General features: G+C 43.7%; 1 protein-coding gene across 19 annotated transcripts in view; it reads right to left on the bottom strand.

The window, feature by feature from the left end:
- Positions 1-25,013, bottom strand: part of LOC117226595 (CUGBP Elav-like family member 1-A) — a 425,233-nt gene that overhangs the window by 13,084 nt on the left and 387,136 nt on the right. For 15 of the 19 annotated variants that reach the window (XM_076528848.1, XM_076528851.1, XM_076528847.1 and 12 more), the window contains 4 exons: positions 6,165-6,370; positions 3,283-3,411; positions 2,528-2,801; positions 376-468 (listed from right to left, as the gene is read on the bottom strand). In XM_076528848.1, coding sequence (XP_076384963.1) covers positions 376-468; positions 2,528-2,801; positions 3,283-3,411; positions 6,165-6,370 — 702 coding nt within the window. The remainder of the gene's footprint in view (positions 1-375; positions 469-2,527; positions 2,802-3,282; positions 3,412-6,164; positions 6,371-25,013) is intronic. The other 4 variants (XM_076528852.1, XM_076528854.1, XM_076528860.1 and 1 more) reach the window with 1 other exon arrangement.

The raw sequence follows: 25,013 nt of genomic DNA, 5'->3' as shown, positions 1-25,013 counted from the left end.
CCCCGAAAGCACACTTCTGCTTTCAGGCAGTTTTGTAAACAGCTGGAGAGGAGCAGAAGGAAAGATAGAGACGTAGAGATGTAGTGAGGTGGAAAGGTAGAGAAATAGAGAGAGGGAGAGAGAGAGAGAGAGAGAGAGAGAGAGAGAGAGAGAGAGAGAAAGAGAGAGGAAGAGACAGAGAGAGAGAGAGAGAGAGAGAGAGAGAGAGAGAGGAAGAGACAGAGAGAGAGAGAGAGAGAGAAAGAGACAGACAGATAGACAGAGAGAGAGAGAGAGAGAGAGAGAGAGAGAGAGAGAGAGAGAGTGAGAGAGACGACAAAATATACAATCGTTACTATCTATAGATTCCGATGCCGTGCAAGTTTCTCTACTCACTGTTTGGCGACACTTGAAGGTTGCTATTCCCACCGGTCATGGCTGCCAGCGTGACAAGATTCTGCATACTCATCGGAGCAACTCCTGCGTTCGCTGCAACGTTTCCAATCGATACAACTCGTCAGAGGCTTCGATAAATGCAACTGAATGCAGGTCGAAATGGTACGTCATTTCGAGCTCCAAGTTATCGTAACCCTTTGCAACTCGAAACATTATTGAAAATCACCACATCATCGTTCGATACAATTTTTATTATTATTTTATGTTATTTAATCGTTCATATTTCAAATGCTGAAATAATAACAAGTGAATACGAATAAGCGGCAAATGACCAGTTAGTCAGTATAAAAACTGTGACATCGATATTTCCTACCTTGTATAAAATAGTTCAAGCAAAAGCGTGGAAGTTAATGGTTTAATCAATTCATTTGCATATTAATTCTATGCTTCCGTGTGAATTTTGCAAGCATATCGTGCGTACAAAATGTGACACGAATTTTTAGGTTTCAATGTTACGTCGCTAATGCAGAATACTGTATACAAAAATAATTTGGAATATTTGTAATATAATAAAAGAAAACCTGCTCTACCTCCATGATTTCATACAGTTTCATTTATTTCCATCCTCTGCCATTATTTTTAGTCATGTTAAACAAACTGCTACGCCACGTATGCTGTATTTCCTCCAGTTATGTCGATTTTTAATGAGACTCGTTTAAAAATCCACGTTCTATTCATGAATAATGCCACAATTGCTATCTCACAGTTGTAGTGTTTCTAAACTGTTCACAATAGGTTATCAAATTACGTATAGAAATATAATTAAATAATACAGTGCGGTAGCAAATTCAGAAATAGTAGGAATCACTTCCCACCAGCAAAGGGTTAATAAATTGCTAAAGACCAGTGTCAAAATAGCGTCGGGTGCAAAAGATGAACGCGTTAATTACCCCATGACTCGTATATAAGAGAGGTAAAGGGATCGAAATAGCAAACGCTGCGATACATTATTGAATTGGTCGATTCTGGTTTCAGTGACCAAATTTAATTTTTGTCAACCTGTTTGGGACGCCAACGGACAAGTACGCGAGACGTGACCCAAGAGGACAGTTGCATAAGATCTAGCACCAATCGCTTATTACTCGACAATCAGCAATAAACACACGTTTTGATGTCAACAGTAATGGCGGGCATCTATATCGATTTATCATTGCACCGACCCGCACTCCGTGCCCATTAAACGTAGAATTTTATTATCGCATAGACAACAGACGGACAAATGTACGGGATGGTTAAACATGGCCGCTCGCGAATGTTACGAAACGGACTGCGACACGATTCACGCAATAATTTCGTACTCGCGCAGCAGGCGAAAGTATTATATTAAGCGATAACGCGGATTCTCCAAAGGAACAATGGACTTGAAATATTTCGGCGGAGAGTGCCCGGCATCTGTCGCCAGTCGTTCTCACGAAACCGCGCCTCTCGGTTTTTAATAACAGAAAATAATCTGAACGAATTCATCGAAGATCGTCCATCATATCCGTGCCGGAAATAAATGAATAAAAATGTCGTTATAATTAGCCCCTCGCCTCGTAACTTGTCCATGGCTGGGTGAGTCATACGGTTGCTCTATCATTAGTACCTCGTTAGTCTTCTATTTGTCTCGCACACTTTTGTTAAACAAAAATACCGACATCATTTCCTCGCTTAACTCCTTGCACTAGGACAACGTAACTCGTTATGCAGATTTCTACTAAGTGCGGATATTATTAATTTCTTTTAAATGGGAATGAAATTCAATGTTTTTTTCTGTCAGCGACACTTGTGACAATTGCAATATTTAACGTAGCTAAGAAATCTTAGTGGCAGGAGCGAGTGCGTTAAAGATAAATTAGCATATACTGAAATTCGATTTATTTGATCACGAAGCAAGTAGCTCGGTGGCCGAGTGAAATGAACGAAAAGATGCGCGTGTGCGGTTGGTGGCGAAATTGAACGCTTGCAAATGGAGAACTTAAAGGTCGACGAAGTGTGGGAACCGCAAGTTTTCCAACATGTATGCATACGATGCATTGTCGCGTCGAATATCGCGACCAACGGAGAGAGAGAGCGCGGAATGAACATAAAAGAAAAACAAATGGACACCAACCATACTCACCGGCGGTGTTGCTCAACGACGCCAAGGTAGCCAATCCTTGAAGATTCGCGGGGTTGATCTCAGGTGGACTGGGCACTGCAGGCGCAGCAGCGTGCGCAGGGGTCGCTGCACCGAGGCCGAGGTGTTGTTGCAACAATAATTGGTGTTGAACGTTCGACAGAGCACTCGCGCCAGCACCTGCTGCAACCGGAGTCGCTGCGCTGGTCGTCGCCTGAAGTTGTTGCAACAGTTGCAACGAGGTGGGTGGCAGAGTAGGCGTATCGTTCTGCGAACAAAATGCGAACGGGACTCCTGAGCGATCGTGCTACCATACTTGGGGTACAAAACAAAACGCCTTTTACCCGTTTTCTCGGAATCGATAGCCGTCTCGCAAGATTTTTATCGCGAGAGCATTAGCGAGACTTAAAGCGAATGGAACATCCAAAGGATTCCAGCGGATCTAGCGATTCGATTGCCGTGAATTTCGTCGGCGAAGAATTCACAGAAGAGATGAAAATTCGCATGAAAAAAGGAATTCTCGCTTGCAAAAGGAACCAGGATCCGCTTCCAAGACGTATCTCTCGCGCGAGTCCTCGTTTTTTCGTGCACGTGGGGACGGTGCCTCGACGGTACACGCGCGCAGAATTCGCGTGCAAATTTAAAGCGCCCAGGAAAACAAATTTATGAGAAAGTATTTCATTCGCGATGCAAATGGGCTCTTTGATATCGGGTAAAAAGGTCGGTTGTAAAATATTAAAGGTACAGACGGTCAGGTAATGCGGCGGCATGTTGACTCCGGCTATATTCCAAAGATTCGTCTGGAGTTGTTGCATCCTCTTCTGATCTTTTTCCTTCTGCGTGTCTGCGAATTTGACTACCAACGGCGACGAGCATCCCTGCAAATCGGGGAATATTTTAATACTTACTTTAGTACACAGCTATTTATGTGTTTCTAGAGCAGGCAGCTCGTAGGCATGCGAACATTCGCGGAACATTCGAAAAATTAACTGCATTTTCGAACGGCAGCGATCCTTTCAGTTCGCGCAAGAAATTGTTCCCTCGTGAATATTTGCAGAGGGAAAGTAATTTTACTAATTCAAGTACTTAAGAAGTTAAATAGAAAAAACATTTACATTTGTTTCTTTTAATTGAAAAATAAATTCCGATGTTTCTAGGATAGTCTGCGAAAATGGAACTTTAGAACGTTGACACCAATGAACTAGGTATCATGCATCTAGGTATCATTGAATATAGATTAAATAAAATTCGATATGGCCAAAGTTATCATTTATATTCTGACTTATTATTTATGTATGAAAAAAAATTTTCATACGAATTCCAAACAGAGATGTTGCTGCTAATAAACAATATTTTACATCAATTATGTGAGGGACAATTATGTATCCGAACTGTCTTAGCATGTCAAGGAATCAATGAACAATTTACTATCGTCGAATTTTGTTTGTTAATCCAGTAGAACCTTTATAAAAATTGAAATGATTTCTACAGGAATTATCGCCCAGTCTGTATTGCACTTTAACCGTTTCACTGGATCGCGAATGGCATGAAAGATTAATTCCGAGGCAAATGGATCCAGGATAATTATACGATCGAGAGTGGAGTTTTCTGGGATCACGGTTCAAGGAGGAAGAGAGCATGAAACGCGCGCGACTGTTTACGCGTGGAATCGGAAGCACGAAATCGTGCCAGTTAAGTGAGCCACGACGAGCAAGTTCGAGGAACCTGCGACAGGAAATATTCATGATATCAAAATGGAATTGCAGTCGTCGTGCCCGCATGCCTTGGCACGATTTGCTTTCACTGTTCGAAATAGTGCATCGCGCGCATAGGCGTACCACCGGCACCAATGCAACGGTGGAACGGAGAGAAACAATTCCACGGAGTGTGTCGAATACAGGCTCCTCTAGACTCCACCCCCGACTTCCTGCACCCCTCCCTCTCCATTACAGTTACATTAAATTACCCGGCGCATCCGTTGAAACTTTTACGTCGGAATTCTTCGAAAATCGAAACAGGAACTCCGCCGGCAATTTCCTTTCGTAGCGAATTACTTCGACTTCCGATCTATCGTCATTTTTTGTTTGAGACACCGATCTGACAAAATATTAGGTCTACCGGAAAGTTCTGTCCGTTTTTGAATTGAAATATAACACAATTTTCATACATTTAATAATATTTATTGTAGAATATACTTTCCATCGTTATTTATGACTTCTTGCCGGCGTGATGGCAACTTGTAAATGCTATTTTTAAAAAATGATTTATTTTTAGAGGCGAAGAACTTAACTAGTGCTTGGTTGACATCAGCTTCAGTTTTGAATTTTTTTTCCTGTAAAAAGTTTTGCAAAGAGAGAAACAAGTGATAATCGGAGGGTGCTAGGTCTGGGGAGTATGGTGGATGTGACAGAATTTCCCAGCCTAGCTCTGCGATTTTCTGACGAGTCGCCAGAGCAGCATGTGGTCTGGCATTATCATCGGTAGCCATGTTTTCGCGATCGCGTCTCACTTAATAATGACACGAGACATCTCTGTTTCGGTTTATTTAGGAGAGTACATGTGTGTAAATGCAATGATAAAGAGAGATAGTCATATATGTCTCAAATCAACATGTGCATATGGATTGAAACTTGAAATGACACTATCGGACAGAACTTTCCGGTAGACCTAATATTTTCGCCGTTGCTTACAAGTCGCGTCGCTTTTCCAATTAGGCGATCTTTCGATATCACACGTTGTTGATCAATTCGATTTTGACATGTCGAAAGGACACAAATCTGCGACTCGAACCTCGGCAACAATCTTTGTCATTTCCTTGTCATTTTCTCTATTAACAACTTGTTTCAGAAAAAAGTCTACGATCCTCAAATTGGGCACACATTTACTAAAATATTTTAACAATAAAAAACACTCAACGAATGTAATTATAACGAACACATTATATAGAAAATACCGTTAAATATTTCGATCCACATTTTAGACTTGAGGGTACACGATGGTTCCGCAAAATATCGCCGAATCAAAACGCGGATGTTTGTACGAGCGAGTTGCGATAAAAAAACGACATGACTTATGACATTATCCACAGTTTCCGAAGTAAAATTGCAACGTGCGTTGGTCGCTCCTTTACCGGTCGGAGATAGGATATGTAGCGAGAAAAGAAGAGGAAGGGGAGGGTCGCGTTAACAGATAGGAAAATAGGCGAAAAGTGTCGGCGCGTTTCGAGCGATCGCGTTGCGTCTTGTCGGCTCGTTCAACAGCTTTCTTTGCTCGGTTTCGGTTAGGCGGAGTTAAATTGGTATATCATCGAGCAGAGGCGAGTGTATAGGTGCCGGGGTTGTGGATGCACCGACTGGTGGTTTCCTCGAGTGATAGTGGCACCGAGCCAATGTCCGACGACCTCATTGAACCGCTATGAAAAGAAACGAGCCACGCACTCTTAACGAATCCTTCCTCCTCTTTCTCTCGCCGCCCCCCCCCCCTTAAGCTGGCGCGTTCCTTTTCTATCCTGTCTAATTTAATTCATTTCGTCGGAAAGGCGAGCAACGTATCGATTCCTCGCTGCGAATCGTCGCGACAACAGATCAAACGGCGTTCCCTACGATTTCTCTCGCTATGGTACTGTACCAACCTCCATTGTTTGCGAATGGTGAAGAGCCTTAATGGCGTTGATGGCGTACTGTTTACTGGCGAAGGTAACGAAGGCACAGGCTTTACTCTTCCCGGTGCTATCCCTCAGCACCGAACACTCTTCGATAGTCCCGTAGACGCTGAACATGTTCCGCACGTCGTTCTCGGTGAACTTCTTCGACAGCATGCCGACGAACAGCTTGCGTTCTGGAACAAAAGGATTCGAAGCTCAGAGAAGAAAGTTCGCGGGCCCACATATAGGTCATTAATCGAGGACAACTACAGGTAAAATTAGCTCGAATGTTCGAGATCGGTGGCACGCGCGATGCAGGTAACCGTAAACCGCAACTCTTTCGGATCCTACGAATCCTAACGAAATTCGCGGGCACGTCGCGAGAAAAATCGATGGGCGCCACGTACGACGGTGGACGCGTTGAAAGGAACGTTGGAGCGTTTGGTTAAACGTCGCAGTTCGAGGCACGTTGGATTCCCTAATTAATTCGCCGGTTAATACAATAAATGTCGGGACCTCGAGGAACGCGTCCTCACTTGTCACGTCACTGTCTCCGCGTTTAATAAGCGTCCGCCACGTATAATGCGCCTGGTCAGCTATGGACCATTTGGAGATGACTCGCTTTGGGTAGCGAGAAGAGGCGAAGGTGGCCTCCACCCGGTCAATATTTGTTTAGGACCAAGAGAAAAGCTTCGTCCGGAGAAAAGCCGCTTATGTAAATTCAGCCTCGCATAGGATCTCCTATAGGGACGCAAAGTAGCCGGCTGCATCTCTGAATATCTCTATCTGCGCTACACCCGCTCTGGACTAGCTCGCTCTATCGTCTCCTCCACCGACCGGAGAATCACCCTTCGATCTACACTTTGCACACGTTCGCGGGCCAACATTTTCCATCGGCCGATCGATGCGCTTCTCCTTTCCTTTTCCCTTCTCTACCCTCCGTGCCCCGCTTCGCGCTAATACCTTCAGCTCGTTTTTACCAGAAAAACACCTTTCGTCCCATCCGCGGAGAAAGTCACCGCACACGAGCAACACGATCGTCCAATCGGTCGACGACCTTCCCTTGTCTGCCGGGCGACCTCGTTTAATTGATACAATACAAACGGATAGGAAGTACGGCCTCTTTGCATAACAACGGATTGACAATTAACGCATTTCCTACCGGCGGGTACTTATCATTTTTGCAAATTTTTCAGCGGCAACAATTTCAGTTGTGAGTGACACAAAGTTGCTAGAGTGGGCTAAGGTTGCCTGACACAAAGATCTTACTTTTTCAACGTTCAGGGGCTAGCTCTTTTTTTTATCGAACCGAAACAACTGTACAATTTAAACGGCTTAACACAGCGAGTCACCCCTTTCCGGGTGTTAATATTATTATGGGACACCCTGTATTAGCGCTAAACTGAATCTTTCACTTTGACTAAATAATTTAATCTTCTATTTCGGCGAGACCTGGTGCTCAAATTGTTAACCTTTTAGGTACGGCTGAATTCTGCGCGAGGCTATTTCTCTGGACGACAGAGTCTGATATGTACTGTACAGAGTGTCTGTATATTCTGTTTGTATATTGTTAAGATACAGTTATATTGTTAAGATAAGTCTGCATATTGTAAATCGATGTGAAGACAAAAGAAGTGTGAAACAATGCATATGAAGACGATTATTTGATTCAAACGATGACCGAGTGAGCACTAGAGTAAGCCACTATAGTGGCGCGTCGTTCAGAGAGATGACATCCGCGAAAGCCACTATAGTGGCGCGTCATTCAGAGAGATGACATCCGCGAAAGCCACTATAGTGGCGCGTCGTTCAGAGAGATGACATCCGCGGAAGCCACTATAGTGGCGCGTCGTGCCTAAAAGATTAAAAATAAGATATAAAAATATAATTCGCTGCAATCTACTGAAAAGTGCAGTAACAAGGATTCATTTTTTTTCTTCATATTTCCGCTACGACGATTATCAACATTAGCGTTAGAATTACCAATGAAATCGTTATAAGGGTACTATCGCGAGAACTTACTAGGTTGACTGGTTTGTACGCGTTTCCAATTATGCTGAAACGACAGAAACTGATTATCTGCAAGTGCAAGTCCATTCATATTTTCGTTACGACGATTGAAAGAAAAGTGTTCGTCAACGATTATCAAGATTAGCAGTTGGAATTACCAATGGGAGTGAAATTGTAATATAAGGGTATTATCGCGAGAACTTGTTAGATTAACTGGTTTGTACGCGTTTCTAATTTTGTTAAAATGGCAGAAACTGGTTGGCTGTAGTGCAAAGTACTTCTATAATTAATTCCAGAGCTCGTCGACCCGGGGTTGAAGAATCCGATTGCGCTTCTGAACAATTGGTAAATCGCATGTACAAGACCGATCATGGGTGGTAAATTGAACGGGCGATGATTGGCTACGTGGGATCGTAGTCAAAGGACTCGGAAGAAGAGAGAAAGAGAAAATAAAAAGGTAGAAAGGTAGGGGAAGAAAGCGAGGGAAAGCCGAGTGGAGAGGGGTGATGTAGAATGGCGTGGGGGAGGTAGAGACCGTGAAAACCCCGCACGTATCCGTCGATTGCGCCGCAAACTCGTCCCCTGTTAACGATTTAATTACTTTCGTAACCTAACCGGATACTCGGTTGCTCCGCTCCGAATCAGATTTTCCACGAAGCACCATGGAGATTGAATGAAAGCTCCGCGACCCACTCCATCCCGTACAATTATTTTCGATGGAAAAATTTCAAGCCTTCTGGCATCGCGGCGATACTTTCGTCCTCCTTCTATCAGCTCCTCTGTCTCCGTTTCCACCACCCTGCTACCTTTGAGCTATAGCCTATCCCTTTGTCCACCGTGGTATCGGGCCGCAGCAAAACTGGGCTTCGTGGAATGTTTATTAAATACCGAAGACGCTCGACTGGGATCTTCCTTTCAGCGGGGACCGAAATTGTCCGACCATGGACCGATGCAGTCTGGACCAGCTTCGGACCAGTCTGGTCTGGTCTGTTCTCGGGTCTGGCTTCCCGTCTGCGAAGAGAAGGCGAGGGCAAAGAATGCGTCCAGTATCTACAAATCGATCGGTAGAACGAAATGAAGCCTCGCAATCACGGAGGAAACGGAAACGGAAATGAGGATAAAAAGTTCGCGATGTTCCAGGCACATGTCCATGCATATTGCACCCACCATTTAGTTTTATTACGCTTAAATATATGCGGATCGTATCGAGGATCTGCATAGAATGTTTAGCCGTTGTCCCTCGAGGAGCTTGCGAAAAATTCGCTGCATTTTTCTAAACAAACCGTGTCCAAAGTTTTTGTCACGAGGGGACCGAACGAAGCTTGGCATTGAAAAGATAGTAGGATAGATGTACCGGTTGTGGCCACGTTAAGGATTTATGTATTGTATCACGTGCGCTAGTTTTAATAGATTATTTAATAGCTTCAGGTTTAAACGAATTTAACGAATATACAATTTACTGGTTCGAAGTTCTGTCGATCGGTAGATCGAACTGCAGCCAACTTTAAATAAGAAAACGCGAATAATAATGTATGCAGACCGGCCAGAAACGGTGCACCGGCCACAACCGGTACATCTATCCTAGAGGTCGAGCGAAACCAGTGCGGAGAAGCGTCGGATTCCGAGGAATTGAAAATTCGCAACATTCTAATTAATGTAGCCGCTGCATCGTTACCGCAGCAATTATTTCTTTGCGCATATTTGCCCGGTCCGGCGGAGACGCTTGACGCGGAAGGAAGAATCGGGGCGAGCGTGTACGCGTTCGTACGTGTTCATAGGTGGTATGGGTGGTTGTGTGTATACGTGTACGAGGGCATACATAATCGCTCAGCTGGCGCAAACCGAGTGTACAGATATATTACACGTAAGCCGAGAGGCACTCTACTTAGCAACGCGGTAGTTCAGACGGGCACGGGACTGAAATTCAGTTAGTTTGAACGTGGCCGGGCCGGGAATTGAATTAACAAAGTTAATTCGCATTCTGGCAAAGGACCGCGAGGTCCAGGAAGCGAGACGGTAAGAGACCAAGAATATTCCCGCCAGACCGCCTCCTGGCTTAGCGAATACGAAACAAGGAGTAACGCAAATCTAATCTTTCGTAACGTTCCTCGGAAAGCCACGGTGTTCAGGCCGCGGTTCAGTCCCGGGTACGCTTTAATCGTCCCCTTGATCGTCGCTAACCCTCGCTGTCTCAAGACCGACCACCCTGTTTGTCGCGTCTCGTGCAATTCTTCGTCCTCTGCGCTCGCGAAAATTTTAAAATCCCATTTACTCCAGGATAAACGCACGTTAGCAAGCCGAATTATTTATTTGAAACAGTGACGCATTTTTTCTTCGGTAGATTCATTGTCGAATTCCGGCGAAGTTTGGACCCTTATCGCTCCAATTTTGGATTAAAATATTTCTCGGTTGTGTTGTTTCGTTCGGTGACTATGACCGAGCGGCATATATTCATCTCTCCGTATATAAACAATTGCCGAATCGACAAAATGTGTAACGAGCGCACTCGCACTTCTTCCCAAATTGTCCATTTTTGTCTCCAAGCTGAACATCGATTAGGGAGAATTTACTGTAATTTAGATCGATCTTTTTCGGCTATTTCGCAATTAGTATATAGGTATATATGTATATATAACATATAGGTTCCTTGAGAATAACGTGGAGATGGCTGAAAAAGAGATGATGCAGAAGCTAAGTAAAAGGTCAAAGATCGTAGAGTGACTAATAAGAATAAATAAACTAGCATTCACAATGACGCAACTTTTCTTATTTCCAGCAAAATCCCCGAAAAGACAGATTAGAGTTTGCACAGCAAGTGATCACAGTTTCCACCGGACATTACCATTTCCAAAAGCAAGTCAGAAGTTAGTTACCGCCGGTTAGTCGTCCTTTGTGTCCTGAAATCCTCGCGAGTCGCGAATAGAGAGATGCAAAGAGCGTCGAATAACATTACACTTAAATTATAAGTGTTTCGTTCCAACATGTTTGACGAAGGGTTAGAGGACCGCGGCATAGTCGACGCGATTTTGCCAAAACTGTTTTCGCAGAGGGGCGATTAACGAACGCAAGTTGATTTAATTAGGGCAACAAATAGCGGACCGGCCTCCGGCGCGTAGAACGCAAAATCGATTTACAAACATTTGTCCGGTTTATTTGTGCTCGGACGCCGAGCTGCGCGAGACCAGCTCTCGATCGAAAAACATGAAAACATCCAGACGTGACGAGGCGTTTCGTTTATAAACAGGCCGCCGACGCCAACGCAGACGCCGACGCAGACGCTGCTGGATCGCGAATTAATTGGAAAATGAACGCGAAGGTAGCCGGGAGGCGTTCGTGAATTACAGCGGCAGATTCGAATTGATAGACTGGGTGCTTCCCTATGGATCTGTATCGCATGTCCATGGAAAAGGTAGCTTGCTACCCTAGGCCTTGAACTTGGAACAGTTAGGACGTACCTAATAAATCTGGTCAATTTGTGTAAACACTTTGAAGCAATTTATATACTTTTGCTAACATACATATCGATTCGTAGTAATTTATCAGAATTGGCAGCGGTTCCTTTAGAGGCGAATCTATCATGAAACGGCTGCAAAATATTTTAACTACTCCAGCTATTGTCTGTTAAACGTCGAAATAAAGATTGGCTATTAACAAATATGCACATTATGATCACTGTAAAATTGTTCATGCTTGCTGACACGTCTTGTTAGACAAAATATATAGAAGTATCTTCACAAATATAATAAAGACAATGAATGAATAGACTGTGAATTTTATGGATTTATGACAAAAAAGTGATTAGATCAAATACTAAACTTAAAGAATTTGAAAACACATTATTGCATTATTTTCAAATATTAAAGTTATTTCAAGGAGAAATAAATGTCTATATAGCTCCTGTATCTGCAATTAGTGCAGATTATTTTTACATGGCACTTATTGTTGATACATACATTATAACAACTATTAGCTTATGATTTTAGAAAGACTATTAAGCTACGGTCGATGACTGATGAAACGTTAGGAAATTAGGTTGCGAAATTTTGGTTAAACGTAACTTTTCCAGACAAAGCCGATAAACGTTCCATTATTTATGGGCGGGGGTGTGTATGTTTTGGCCGGAGGGTTGAAATTGAATTAATAGAGAGTGTTCACCGGTAAAATTTTCGGTAAAGACCGCGGCTCATTTATCATGTATAAGAAGAGACCGGACCTTCACCTCAGGATACCGGGGATCTCGTTTTCATGAGGCGGTAAATCGTTGAATATCTGTTACACGAGCTTAAACGAGCTTACGCGTTTCCGTAGAAGCGCACCGGCCGAGGAGAGTTATGCTCGTAAACTCTCTCGCCTCTCTCATAATTTATTCTTTCGCGGCGCGGCGCGGCTCCGCGCGGGAACACGGGTCAGCGGCGAAACAAGTCCATGTCGAAAGGAACACCTGCCAAGTGCGAGGGTGATACCAGGCCCATTAACGCGACGATTGTGTAAGAATCTCGCCACTGTATTTTTAGGTTTGTCCGCGATTTACGAGCACCGGCAATCTTTCCCTGGTTCCGTTGCGAGCGCGTCACTCGCGATTCCGTCTCGCTCTCTTTCTTCGGCCCCCTTATTATACTCCGTGCACTCGTTCGCCGTCATCTCAAATTTTCCGGGATTTTCATAGGCCGTAGTCTAGGCCATAATTCCTCAACCATCTTCACCATTGATTGAACTGCTTCGGTCAGCAATTGAAAGTCTCTTACGTATTCGAATCTCAAGATTAACATTTTTGTTAGAAGCATCTGTAAATCATATCGTATCTTATGTAATATTAGGTCTACCGGAAAGTTGTGTCCGATAATGTCATTGCAAATTTCGATAGATATGCACATGTTCATTTGAGACATATATTTTTGAACAATGTTACTCACAAATTGCCATCACGAGGAGGTCATAAGTAACGACGGAAATTATATTGTACGATATAAATATTACTAAATGTATGAAAAATCTATTATTTCCTTTCCTCTATATTTTCCTTTCCTTTCAAACAGAACTTTCCGGTAGACCTAATATATATATATCAATGAAGAAGGAGCTGATCTGTGAATACTGTACGTGTGCGCCGTTTATTGTCTTGCTACTTAGTTGATTGATTTCTGTGTTTCCTGCGTTGTGTATAGATCGTATCCTGAGAACGATTAGGCACAGAATACGAATAGCCGTTGTACCGTTAATATTAGATTTACGGAGAGAAACATATATTTATTCAGATTTGTAGCGATTATTATCATAATATATATCCAGTGAAACAAAATTGATTAAATTCCCCATAAATGTATTTTCACAATTTCAATAACCGGAAATTAGGATATTAGAATATTTGTCATTTTTACATGTAAACCTAGTGTTAAGACAGAATAAAGAGTCCTTAAATTAAAAGCAAAACTAAGACCAAAGGCCAATGTTTAACAATTAAAATGGAATACAAATTAACAATTTTAATTAACATGTTCACAAATCTCCTCGATCTCAAGTTCTATTACAAGCGCGATGTGAGTCACATCTTAATTGCGCTAATCTTTAACTAAGTTCTCTAAAATTTTACTATAATTTCCGGAATGTGAATGAGTGCGGATACCGTTCACCGTGATCAATTCTAACCTTTCAGTCCAGTTGCATTAATGAACTCTTTGCACCGGAAGAATTTTTTGAGGTCGTCTACCACCAACTCGAACATGTTTATTCGCGAAGTAGTTACGTTGGAAATAATTACTCTGGTTGAATAGAATTTGGCATAAGAATTTATTTATACAGATCTCACGAAACGAAACTTTGTAATCTTTAATGTACCATAATTAGCAGCAGTTTTGTTATACATATGTCGCCTGAAAGTGACATCCGAGTGCAAAGAGTTAAGTTGCTTTTGATTTTGTTGGAACTTTTGTGGTTAACGATGTTTCCTATGTTTCTGAATTCTCTTCGTGTAAAAATCATTACGATTATCGAGCCTACTCATTCATCTCTCATAATAGCAACCCTCCAGACAAATTGTCGCGACGATAAAATACTCGACACGATAGAAAAATGAACAGCTGCAGATATTTTCATCGGAAATGATTAAAGGATTAAACCGTGTGCTTCTTAGCAGAAAAAAAGCGCGGAAAATGGACAGAAGGGGCGAACGCGAGATAATTATTGGACGATACGGTCTCCTTTGGCCCTATACCAACTCGCGATGGCAGACGAATTTATCACTTGTCAGAGTACACGGTGTCAATTATTTATCGCAGCGAAATGAAACAATTTCTGGCAAATTGGTGGATCGGAGTGATGTTTCAATTAGTTTGGCTTTATTTTAACGAGCGCGAGAGATACAGTTTCCGTTCGATCGCGCGATTGCAGAGATCGCGCGCGTGGAACATCATGATGCATCACGCGTATACATTATACTAATATAATGCTGCGTTCCGCAGCGACAGTGCGATTTTTCTTCCGCGAAGTTTCATTTTTAAGGGAAGCTTCGGGGAACATTTATCGTACACTGCGGAACAATGATTCCTGTCGCTTGCAAAAAGGAGCGAAACATCGTTTCTCTCCGGCATAATGTAATATACATTACAAAATAGAGAGTGAAGTTAACCAGCTCGCCATTGGCCAAACGATATTAATACGGCACGCGTCGCACAAAGACTCGCGAAACTTCATGAAATTCATTAAATCTATATTATACAGTGTACTAAACTTTCTACGTTAAATCCTGCCCCGCTCGATTGAATTTCAAATTTGTTCTCTGCTAAATCGATACTCGCTGCTTCACGGACAAATATAATTTCGAAATGCTCGTGCGCAATTAAGCGAGCGCAGCGCGCCCAGCCAAATGCAACAACTTCCGACGATTTATTAGCCCGGTCGTGTTCCCGCTTTTCCCTGCCGGAGAAAATTCGAAAAGCAAGCCTTTTTTTGCCACCGCGGACTTTTGTTTCCGCTGCGCGCCGATGCAGCTACACCACGCGCCATAATGCATACGTGGAAAAGGCAACGCTACGAGGCGCGCAGAGATTTGTTTCCAGAAAGATTGCGAGAGTTCGTTGTTGAACGGCGAGACTCTCGAGAGCAAGGTAGGCAACGCGTTTGGGCACAGGTATGCGGCTCGTCATTAGTATGTCGCCGGCAGAACGCGCAGGATGTGACGTCAAGGAGAGGCAGCGATTTATAGAGAGCCACGAATTCCGATTAGTGAAACGTTTCAGCTGCACGACGAGCGTGACTGTAAATTTTCGTTTCATAAAGCCGAACGTGAGCGGAATTCTTCGGAGTCGATGTACTTCGCCGGCAGTTTCCCTTTTTACAAATTCAACGCCCAGGGAATTGTATTTCGTCCCGCGTGATACTCGAAACGACCTGAAAATGTGTGTCGCGCCGCGAAACATAAATACGCGACAACGTCTTTTCCTCGGGCGCAACGGCAAACCATTCGAAAACATCGAATTCACCTGCGCGAACGATTTTCCGAGACAGTCTCTCTCTTGTCTTCGCCGCTGTTCGAAACATTTCGAGGGCTGACTATTTCCCGCGTTCCCTTCAATTTCACGGATAAAACGGGGAGGCCGCATAGTTTTTATACATTCGCAGTTCTAGCTGATCCGAGTTTTATGTAAAATTTCGCACGCATCAAAAGTTACAACGGTTCAAAGTGCAAGTACCGTAAACCCAGAGACGTAACTGTGTGCGCGGCGTTGCCCCGCCCAACCATTCGCGGTAAGGACAAAATTCGTTGGATTTTATAAGATCTACAATGACTTCGAATCAGTTGAATTTCATTTGTTCGATCAGTCGTTATTAGTCTATCTCGCGGATTTTATGCATTTATAGCAAAGATGGTCAGACGTAACGCGCGGTATGGAAGTCATTTTATAACACTGTTGCATTACTTTCGTTCTATTAATGCCATTAATATCTAACTTCTGATCTGTCTAAAAAATGAGGAAAATTATTATTTTGCATAGAAAATCCGCAATCAAGTTATTACTGTTATTACAAACAGCATACTTTCTTCTTCTACGTGCATATACAATTGTGTCGTAAGTTTATAATATTATAGATGAACCCGACGATTGAATTTAGTATTGTCCAAACAAATGTCCCATGTAAATGGCTCTAAGCAACACTATTTATTGTAAGAATCAGTAACGATTTATCTAAATCAATAATGATTTGCACATAGAAATAATAATTCCAGCCTCTGTCTCTTTCCCTGTGACGATAGACAATAGCCTTTCATATTTTTTTTAATCAGCGCTGTTTCAACAGTACGTAGGTACTGAAATGGAACAAGTATTAAGCGAAAGAATGGTATTCCGTAGATCCTTTGACGTTATTTCATTTGCGTCGCAAAGAAGAATGAAACATAATAACGTTATCGTCAATTAATTTCTACAGCATTATTTGAAACAGTCAATGCATAAAGCAACTTTGCAGTTATCACAAATGTGAAATAATCTCTCTTCTTTACTTTTGCGATGAACAAACGATCCGATGGTTTGAAAGAAAAATGTATATACATATGTATACGTTAACATTGCAAGTGGATTGAAGTCAATATTAATATCGTGACTGTATGCGACTCGGTAACTGTAATTTGAAATAGAACAGTTCAAAGAATAGAGTAGTACCGAAAAAGTATTACCTTCGGTCTTTCAAAATGATTAAAAAATAAAAGAAAAGTCTTTAAGCAGTTTCTTTCTCTTGCAGTAGATTGCAATAAATTCTAATGTTGCATGAAAGACCCGGAGCCCGGCGATTACATAAAAATTGACATTGTGTTTCATTTCTGGCATATTGAAATTCGTTTCTATCGTACGAGTTTAAACGTTTCCGCTTTCGATTTTTCGATGCCGTTTTCAGCAGTTTCCAAGGGAGAACCAACCGGCGCGTCGCGACGATACGATCCCTATTTCGTAGGGCGCGGAGTGTTTCGCGAAATCTGTTTCAGAGGCGGCACAGGTGAAGAGCGTATTTCCTGAATTCCCTCTCGGTAGCCCGTATATTTCGCGAAAGCCCTCGTCGTCACCTCGGCTCTCGAATATCTTTCCCGCGAGCTCGCGACAACGATTGCATTCGCGGCCGCGCCGACGAGGGTGGATACGAATGGGGCTATAAATTTCGGATCGCGGAACGCCGCTGCTACAAGTATCGGCTGAGCGTCGCGACGCGTTGCGATCCGTTTGCGAGGCGCTCCGAAGCGCCGCGAAATTTGCGTCTCATTTCGGCGGTGTCGCCGACGTCGGTGGCAATGCCGAGGGACGAGGGGCGCAGGCCGAGGGAGGAAATGCCGTTTCGATTGGGGACTTTGTACCTTCGCCGCGGAAACACGACGTCCATAAGCGACGCACGTTAATTGGATATTTGTATGAGATCCGGTACTTTGCCTCCTATCCGGTTGACATTGCCAACCTACGTTTCCTTTGTCGCTCCTCCCTTCTTCTGTCTCTCGGTTCGCGTCCCTTTCACCCGTTTCGCCTTTTATAGCTTTCTTTCGAGCACGCTCTTGCATCAATCGCTACCGAGAACGCCGACATCGACGGTCTTCCTAAGCACTTGTCTCTCTAGGCCAAACAGTCATTTAACTAACGTATTCGTCGTAGGTGCGATCGTGTAGTCTGTTCTTTCATTGTTATTATAAAAGAAATATCCCTTTCTAGCTCTGAGCATGGGCGCATAGAAGCCACGCCTATTCCACATAGTTTAACACGTTCGCTACTAGCGTACATCGTCGCATTGATTACTATTTATCGTATCAAATGCATCGTATTCTGTTATAAAGTATGATAAAAATGTCAAAGAGAAGCTGTAAATTCTCTAAATATCACGCTATGTGTTACAATTTTAAATAATTATATTCACAAAAATAATTTGATGTTTTTTTTACGTGAAATACAAAATCGTGGTCGACACACGCGTGTGTCATGAATCATCTTTACTTTAACACCTTGCCGTATTTCGACGAATCTGACTCGTGATGAAGATCTCTGGGAGTAATCAATTAAATATAGATGTAATTCCATTTTTTTTTTCGGTCGGAATAAAATTCATTTCGGTTGTAATCATTGTTTGAACACTCGAATAAATGTGGACACACAAGAAATACAAAGATTGTTTTTCTTCGAAGAAACGATTGCAATGGAGAAACTTCTAAACATGGTTACTGAAAAGATAGTGGTACGGCAATAGGTTAGAATAATTAAACAATTAAGATTTTTTACATTAAGTTCTTTCATATTTTTACTGCAGTCAAATATTCCTCTTAAGGAGATCCTTTAACATTGGGAGTAGAAAAGCCACGCCCACTCAAGCGAAAGATAGTTCAATTCTCATGTTAGCAATCGGGACGTGTTTTGTCTCGATTTAACGATACTTCTCTAACTATACCATAGAATCGCTCCAACGTTTCTTCTTTCGACAATATTTCGTCAGTTTATAATTTCAAGATAAACGTTCATGCAAAAGATTTTAAAGGTTGATGCTTTTACTTTAGAGGATATCGATCGAGGCCCAATAAGTGCCAATCATTGAACAAGATAGTCCATGAATCCAGCAATCAGAGCTTTGTTAAATCATAGAATAAAGAAACCACGTCCACTCGGAGCAGTTTTTCTAAGGAAAAATCTTCGAGGTCTGCAGAGCTAGATTTTTAGAGGATATTGATTCAAGCCCGGTGAGCACAGATTGTTCTATGGGACACTCGGTTGCGTCACGTGGTCGTTCCTCTCGTAGAGTCGGTTTCTCCTCACCGAAGCGAGGAACGCGAATCTAAAAGACGACTCGAGGAGGATCGGCCAACCATAAGGGGACACAGGCTTTTTTCTTTGCTCGGCGCGAGCATGCTTGGACAAGCGCAGGTGTGTCGCGTCAAGTCACGGAACGCGAACGCATCTTGGTCAACGAGAGGTCCTGCTATTTTCCCGCCTCTCGCTATTAGTATTCGAAAGTGTTCTCTTCCCCGCTTCGATGCTCCCTTTCGTCATATTTCATTTCTGACAGTGAGCTACCGGCGCGGCGGTCGCGGCAGTCATTCATCTCGGCGGCCTCTGGAACCTTTCCGCCGACTTTGTTTTCTTTGCTTTTATTGTTATTTCTGGGAAACGATCAGTGAAACTTCTGCAATACCGTTTGTATAACGACAGTCACCTAAACTCGCTGTATTCCGGGCAAATATTTCTGCTGCAAACTTTCAGTTGGCAGTGCGGCCGCATGAAAAACACGCAATACGCTAACAAATGCGTTTAGATGCAAATGTCGGCTATTATTATGCGAGGCGTCTTACTCGTCGAACCGTCCCCGTGTCTCCAAACGTGTTTAAACAAACAGAGTCGCGCTCAACAACTCAGGTGTCGCTGCGGTAAACTTATACATTCCTTGTTAACGCTTCTTCTCACCGAATTCCGTTCCCCGCGACGAGTAAAACATAATTGAATACGTAAGAGCACGCGTTTCGGAATACAGAGATGCATCTCGTTCGAAATTCCGGGAACATCGGATTAATTGGGAGATAGAAGAAAGCTCGCGGCCGTGTACAAGATCCGCGGATGCATTATCGAGACAGAGAAACGGTGGGGGACATGAAGGGTGCGGGAAGATCGATACCGGAGGGAGTGTAGCAATTAAAAGAAGTTGCCGCGAAATAATTATAATTCGAGTAGCCGGAACTGTGGCAATTAAAAATTTAATTAAAACCGTCGTGTTCGTGCTCGTCATGCTTTCTTGTTATCGTCGCGCGGACCTCCTTCGAACGGATGGAAATTCTACTTGACGGTTATCGGCGGCGCGTTTTTTATCAGGACAAGACCAGGCCGGCTAACGATGAAAACTCTACCGTAAATTGCACGTCGCTGCTACCGAAAGAATTCAGCATAGTTTTCCACGTTACATTTTCCCTGCAAATCTCGGGAACATTCGATTCTAACTTCGTTTAGCCTATTCGCACTGGAACAACGCATATTTACGTTGACGTAATATTTCTGTTTGAGATACTGGTTGTCATATTACTGATCCTGAGCGTTAAAAGTTGCTGACGCGTGATGCTTCAAGAGAGAACAACAAGACAGAATTTATTTAACCTCCGCATCATTCTTGCTTTAATGTACGCTCAAACTGTTTTCTGCGAAAAAGTGTCTCTACAATTCCAACCATTTGAAAATAAAAGATATGTTTAGTGCTCAAAATATGTTCACTGTCCGAGTTTTCGTACAAAACTAACTATGCATCTCTCATAGTTGTCTAACTCGGATATGTAAACGTGTGAATATAATTGGTCACAGAATCGAAGAGATTTCGTGAAACGCATTCAGGAACAATACAATGAACTTAATGTGTTGATTACATGTAATTATTTGTAATTTATTTTGCGCAATACTCGCGTACACCTGTAAATAGATAGCAATGATAAAACAGCAACGCAGGAGAACACACGTTTCCTGGCTAGAGCGGACAAAACTAGAAACTTCCTTCATGGTCCGTACAATTTTGATTGTCTAGCCGGACATCATTGACAGCATTTTCGACGGAAAAACAATGGACAATGGACAATGGACGTCGAAGGTATGTACCTTGCACTCGTCCGCGTATAGCAGGACGCGCACGCGATATATGTACTGGTGTTGGAAAATAACGAGGCGACAGTAGGTGCAGCTTACCGAGCCGGTAAGTAGGTTGCCGCAGCTAACTCGTCCCTGCGTTTGTGTGCGTCTGCCTGTGCATCTATCCGACCGGTGCAACACACCGCTGCCAGTGGAAGACACAGCAGGCATAGAGAATTATTATTATTATAGAATCACGGTGAGTATGTGCTGCCTCGATAATTCGAGAAGCGAGCTGACCGCGATCTGCTAGCCATTTCTTCGATTCGCGAGTGATTCTCGGCTTCACCGGCAATTATAATCTCTGACTCATTATGTCCGTCATATGCACCGTATCAAATTTACAATAGTACAGCGATTCGATGATTAAAGATGGCAATTTCCGTGAGAGATCAAGTGTCACTTTAACAAATAACTGGACGTGGATTGTTTTTATAACGTTTAAACGTGCGGTCAGTTAAGCGGATGCACTCTGCCTTTTTCTTTGAGGTCATTTGCCACTGGCGACAAGAGAAGAGCATTATCCTAATTCCGGGCAAAAATCAAGGGCTATTCAGCCACGCCTATTCCGAGAGTTATAAAATGTATCGTTGCGCAACCAAACAAGATGGATAGTCATTTATTTATTTATTTATTTATTTTGCACGATTTGCTTTTGGAGCCAACATCAGAGGAATAGAACTATGAGATCTCTGTATATGTAGCACACTTAAACCTCCCCGTCGATTTTCAGCAACAACTAACGGGAGTTTGGAATTTGCAAGTTACTCGTACGCGTTACAAACTTTCACAGGTTCCGTGTAACGCACCTATTACGTTAACGACGCGACGATTACTTCTAATTGTGACTGTGTCGAGCAATTGCGCCATTATCGATATTGTTCTCGGCTGTCCGGTCGTTCTGACGAGAGAAACGTTGGCCGCGATTTACCGTAGTATGTAGAATCCAGCGGCGGAGCGGCGAGAAAAGTCTGTTTAAAGGTCCAGAATTATATAGCGAAATTCACACGAGACTCGTTTTGACGGAAGTTACGGTTTGTATCGAGACTCTGTTTTTTTTGCTTTCTTTCTCTCTCTCCCTCTCTCTCTCCCTCTCTTTTTCTCGCTCGCTCTTTCCCTATCTCCTCCTCTCTTCAGCTCTCGACAAGCCCGAGGTATTTGCATTTTTATCGTGGTCACGCGACAAAGATATGCAAAGTTCGTGCCGGGGACTTCGGGAGAGTGTTATTGCCTCCACAAAGCGGGCTTTAATGAATCTTCTGGAAATAACCGAGCAACACTATACCTATTACGAATTTTTAATCGCGCCTTCCCGGCGTTTTGTAGACTTTTAGCTCCGCGGGTTTGCTGCGCGTGAACGAGACGGTAAAATATGCCTCCTATTATTTATGACTCTCTCTCTCTCTCTCTCTCTGCTCCTAAAAAACAAAGAGTAATGAGAAAACGAGGACTTCGCCAGCGAATGTAAAATTTTTCGACGCAACGCTGCCATTCCTATTCTCGACAGTGGACACGACTTGTTTGCCTTTACGTTGCGTAACCGTGCACCGAGTGTTCTTTGCACGTTGAAATCAAGCTCCTCGAACGGATGTTCAAGGACACCCCGCCACTTTATGTCGACTGGACTACGCGAAACGCATACTTGCTAATTTCTAGCGTTTTCATGCCGTAAAATAACAGTTACGTAACGTCGGGGCTGGACGTAGTTCGTGCGAACCAACACGCCAGCTAAGGAGTAAGAAAACATTACTCATCTCTCGCGACCAGTTCGATCGTTTGCGAAACATTCGATACACGCCCGCCAGTTGGAATTAAGCGGTTTGTCACGCGCGTTCGTAATTGAATAGCAACTAACGAAGAAAAAAAGAACGAACGAGCAAAAGTAACGTGTTCGAATTCGAGATTCGAGAACGGTTGGAGTCGTGAACGTGATCCGCGACGAAATATCAGACAGCGGGAAAATTAGTTTGAAAACTCTGTTACACGAACGTGTCTTATGCTGCAAAATTTTCCCATGTTAAATGAACGAGATCGCTTTTTCGAGCTCGATACGACTCGCGTCGCGGCGGCTCGGCTGTCGTTGGTGCTGCTTCTACACAATTAGTCGATGTAATGACGGCCAATTGAAATTGCAGATGAATCTTTTCACGGAGTGTTCAAACAGGTTCACTGAATCGATTGCCTATAAACAAATCGAGTTCGTTGGCAATCGCACATCAAGTTGCATTTAGAACTCGTTGTCGGAGAGTTTTACGTAATCTAATTGTTCCGGGCGAGTCAACGTTTCGAGATTGAAGATGAGCATTCTGCGAGCCGAAGGCAGGGGAAGTCAGCCGGCCAGGTATAAAGTGGGACGAACAGAGTGCCTGTTGTCTGAGAATCTGCGAGGGCAGTCGGGGAAAGAGAGAAGGAACGATCGCGAGCGGGAGTTGTGCCTCGTTACAGTCGAGATCAGCCACAACTTCATTCAGTTTTGTCGTCTCCGACCGCTTGTTCCTCGCAATAACGGTCCCCATTGATGAAATTCCGAGGCTAGTAAATGCCGCATACCGCAAAACAACCATCGCTGCTCGTCGCGTCATCGAGAATTTATGGCAGCCACCAGGCTGGGGGTTCGCTCGACGGTACTTTTTCCATGCTGGTGGACAGCTGTTCCGTCTGGCGATCGAGGGAACCGTTCTTCGCTCCCGCATCACCGATAGTAGTCACGGCAATCCATTTAAAAAGCTCGCGACGACTCTCCGCTTCCGACCGAAAATCTTCTTCCTTCCTTGAATTTCGATGGTACCAGAAGTCGCAGGTGGTCCAACTTATTCTGTTAACCGCAGCGTATTTCGGCGCTCATCAAACTTGCATGGATAGCGTTATCTAGCATTCGCGACGCGATCGATATTTACTTTTTCCGCCTGTTCCGGTGCGAATTTTCAGCGGATTTTCCGGCGACTCGATCTTTTGGCGGACCTGTACGGTTCGGCAGTTGTGAAACCGGACTCGGTCCGCGTAAATGTTCCTTCATTACTCGCGAGGATAGCCGGAGTGTAACTAAGTAACGATTTCCCGCGACCCGTTGCCAACTGCAAAGGTATAGGTACACGGGCCACGTGGGAAAGCCGAATTATTTGAAAAGGAACGAAATGACAGTGACAGGTGGAAGGCACCTTCGTCTTGGCTCCCGATTTGCATGTGACCCAGTCCGGGCTAATCGTGAATGGTGGTCGGCCTCGCGGCGTGGCGGAGCGGTATCTCTCCTCTCGAACACAAATGATAGCGTTCTAGGCAAACGTAATTCCGTGGGTCACCTATTCGTATACCGTGTCGGTGGCGCATTCACAGCTGTACACTGTGCACCCGTCGCCACGCCTCGTCAATCTCTATCCGGACAATGGAAAACAACGTAATGCGATCGACGCGCGACCGTCTCATTTCTCTCGCCTAACGTCCAGCAAAAACGGGTTACGGACGAGCTAGCGGGAAAGAAACCCGAACAACGTCAGGAGAATCGTAACACACGAGGGAGGGAGCGCCCCTTCTGACTTCGTAGAATATGCTGAGACGACAATGTGTATTACTGGGAGTGACGAACCAACGTGGTCTCGACGCGAGAAGAAATAACGCGGATCGTGACGTAACTCTTGGCTTGGCAGATGCGCTTCAGAGATCAGTCAGACTCGTGGTCGAGTCGATCGTGTTCTGCGTTTATGTTGGCTGCAAAAATACGAAATTTGATTAGATGTTCGGAGTGTTTTACGTTGGTTTTGAAGCAAACGACGTCAAAGAATGTAGAAACTCTCGATCTGCGAGTTCTACATCGACGAGAAACTGTCCGTATTCGTCGTGTTGTTTAGAGTAGGCGTCGCCTGCACCGGATGGGCGTGGTTACTATGCTGTCGACTTTGATGAAGCTAGAACAGCTACTCGCAGAGAATCTCTGCGTTGTCTTGGTTTAGAAATAGGTACTATGTATCCTCGGAGACTGTACCACCGAAGATCGTGTCTTCTTCTCTATAGAGAATGCTAGCAATAGGAGTGGTCTGTACCGACTAGGCGTGGTTTCCTTGCTCTCGATAGCGACCGTGTCGCTACAGACCGTCGTTCTTTCTACAATGGATATCTCCTCGAAATTCCAGCTCCGAAGATCAAAATTACCGCTATCCGTGCAACGTGTTACACGCGGCTGTGGCTTGCATCGAGTGGGCGTGGTTCCTAT

This window comes from Megalopta genalis, chromosome 2, assembly GCF_051020955.1.
Source record: "Megalopta genalis isolate 19385.01 chromosome 2, iyMegGena1_principal, whole genome shotgun sequence".
In the NCBI taxonomy this organism is placed as follows: domain Eukaryota; kingdom Metazoa; phylum Arthropoda; class Insecta; order Hymenoptera; family Halictidae; genus Megalopta; species Megalopta genalis.
This window is presented reverse-complemented; position numbering and strand designations above follow the sequence as displayed.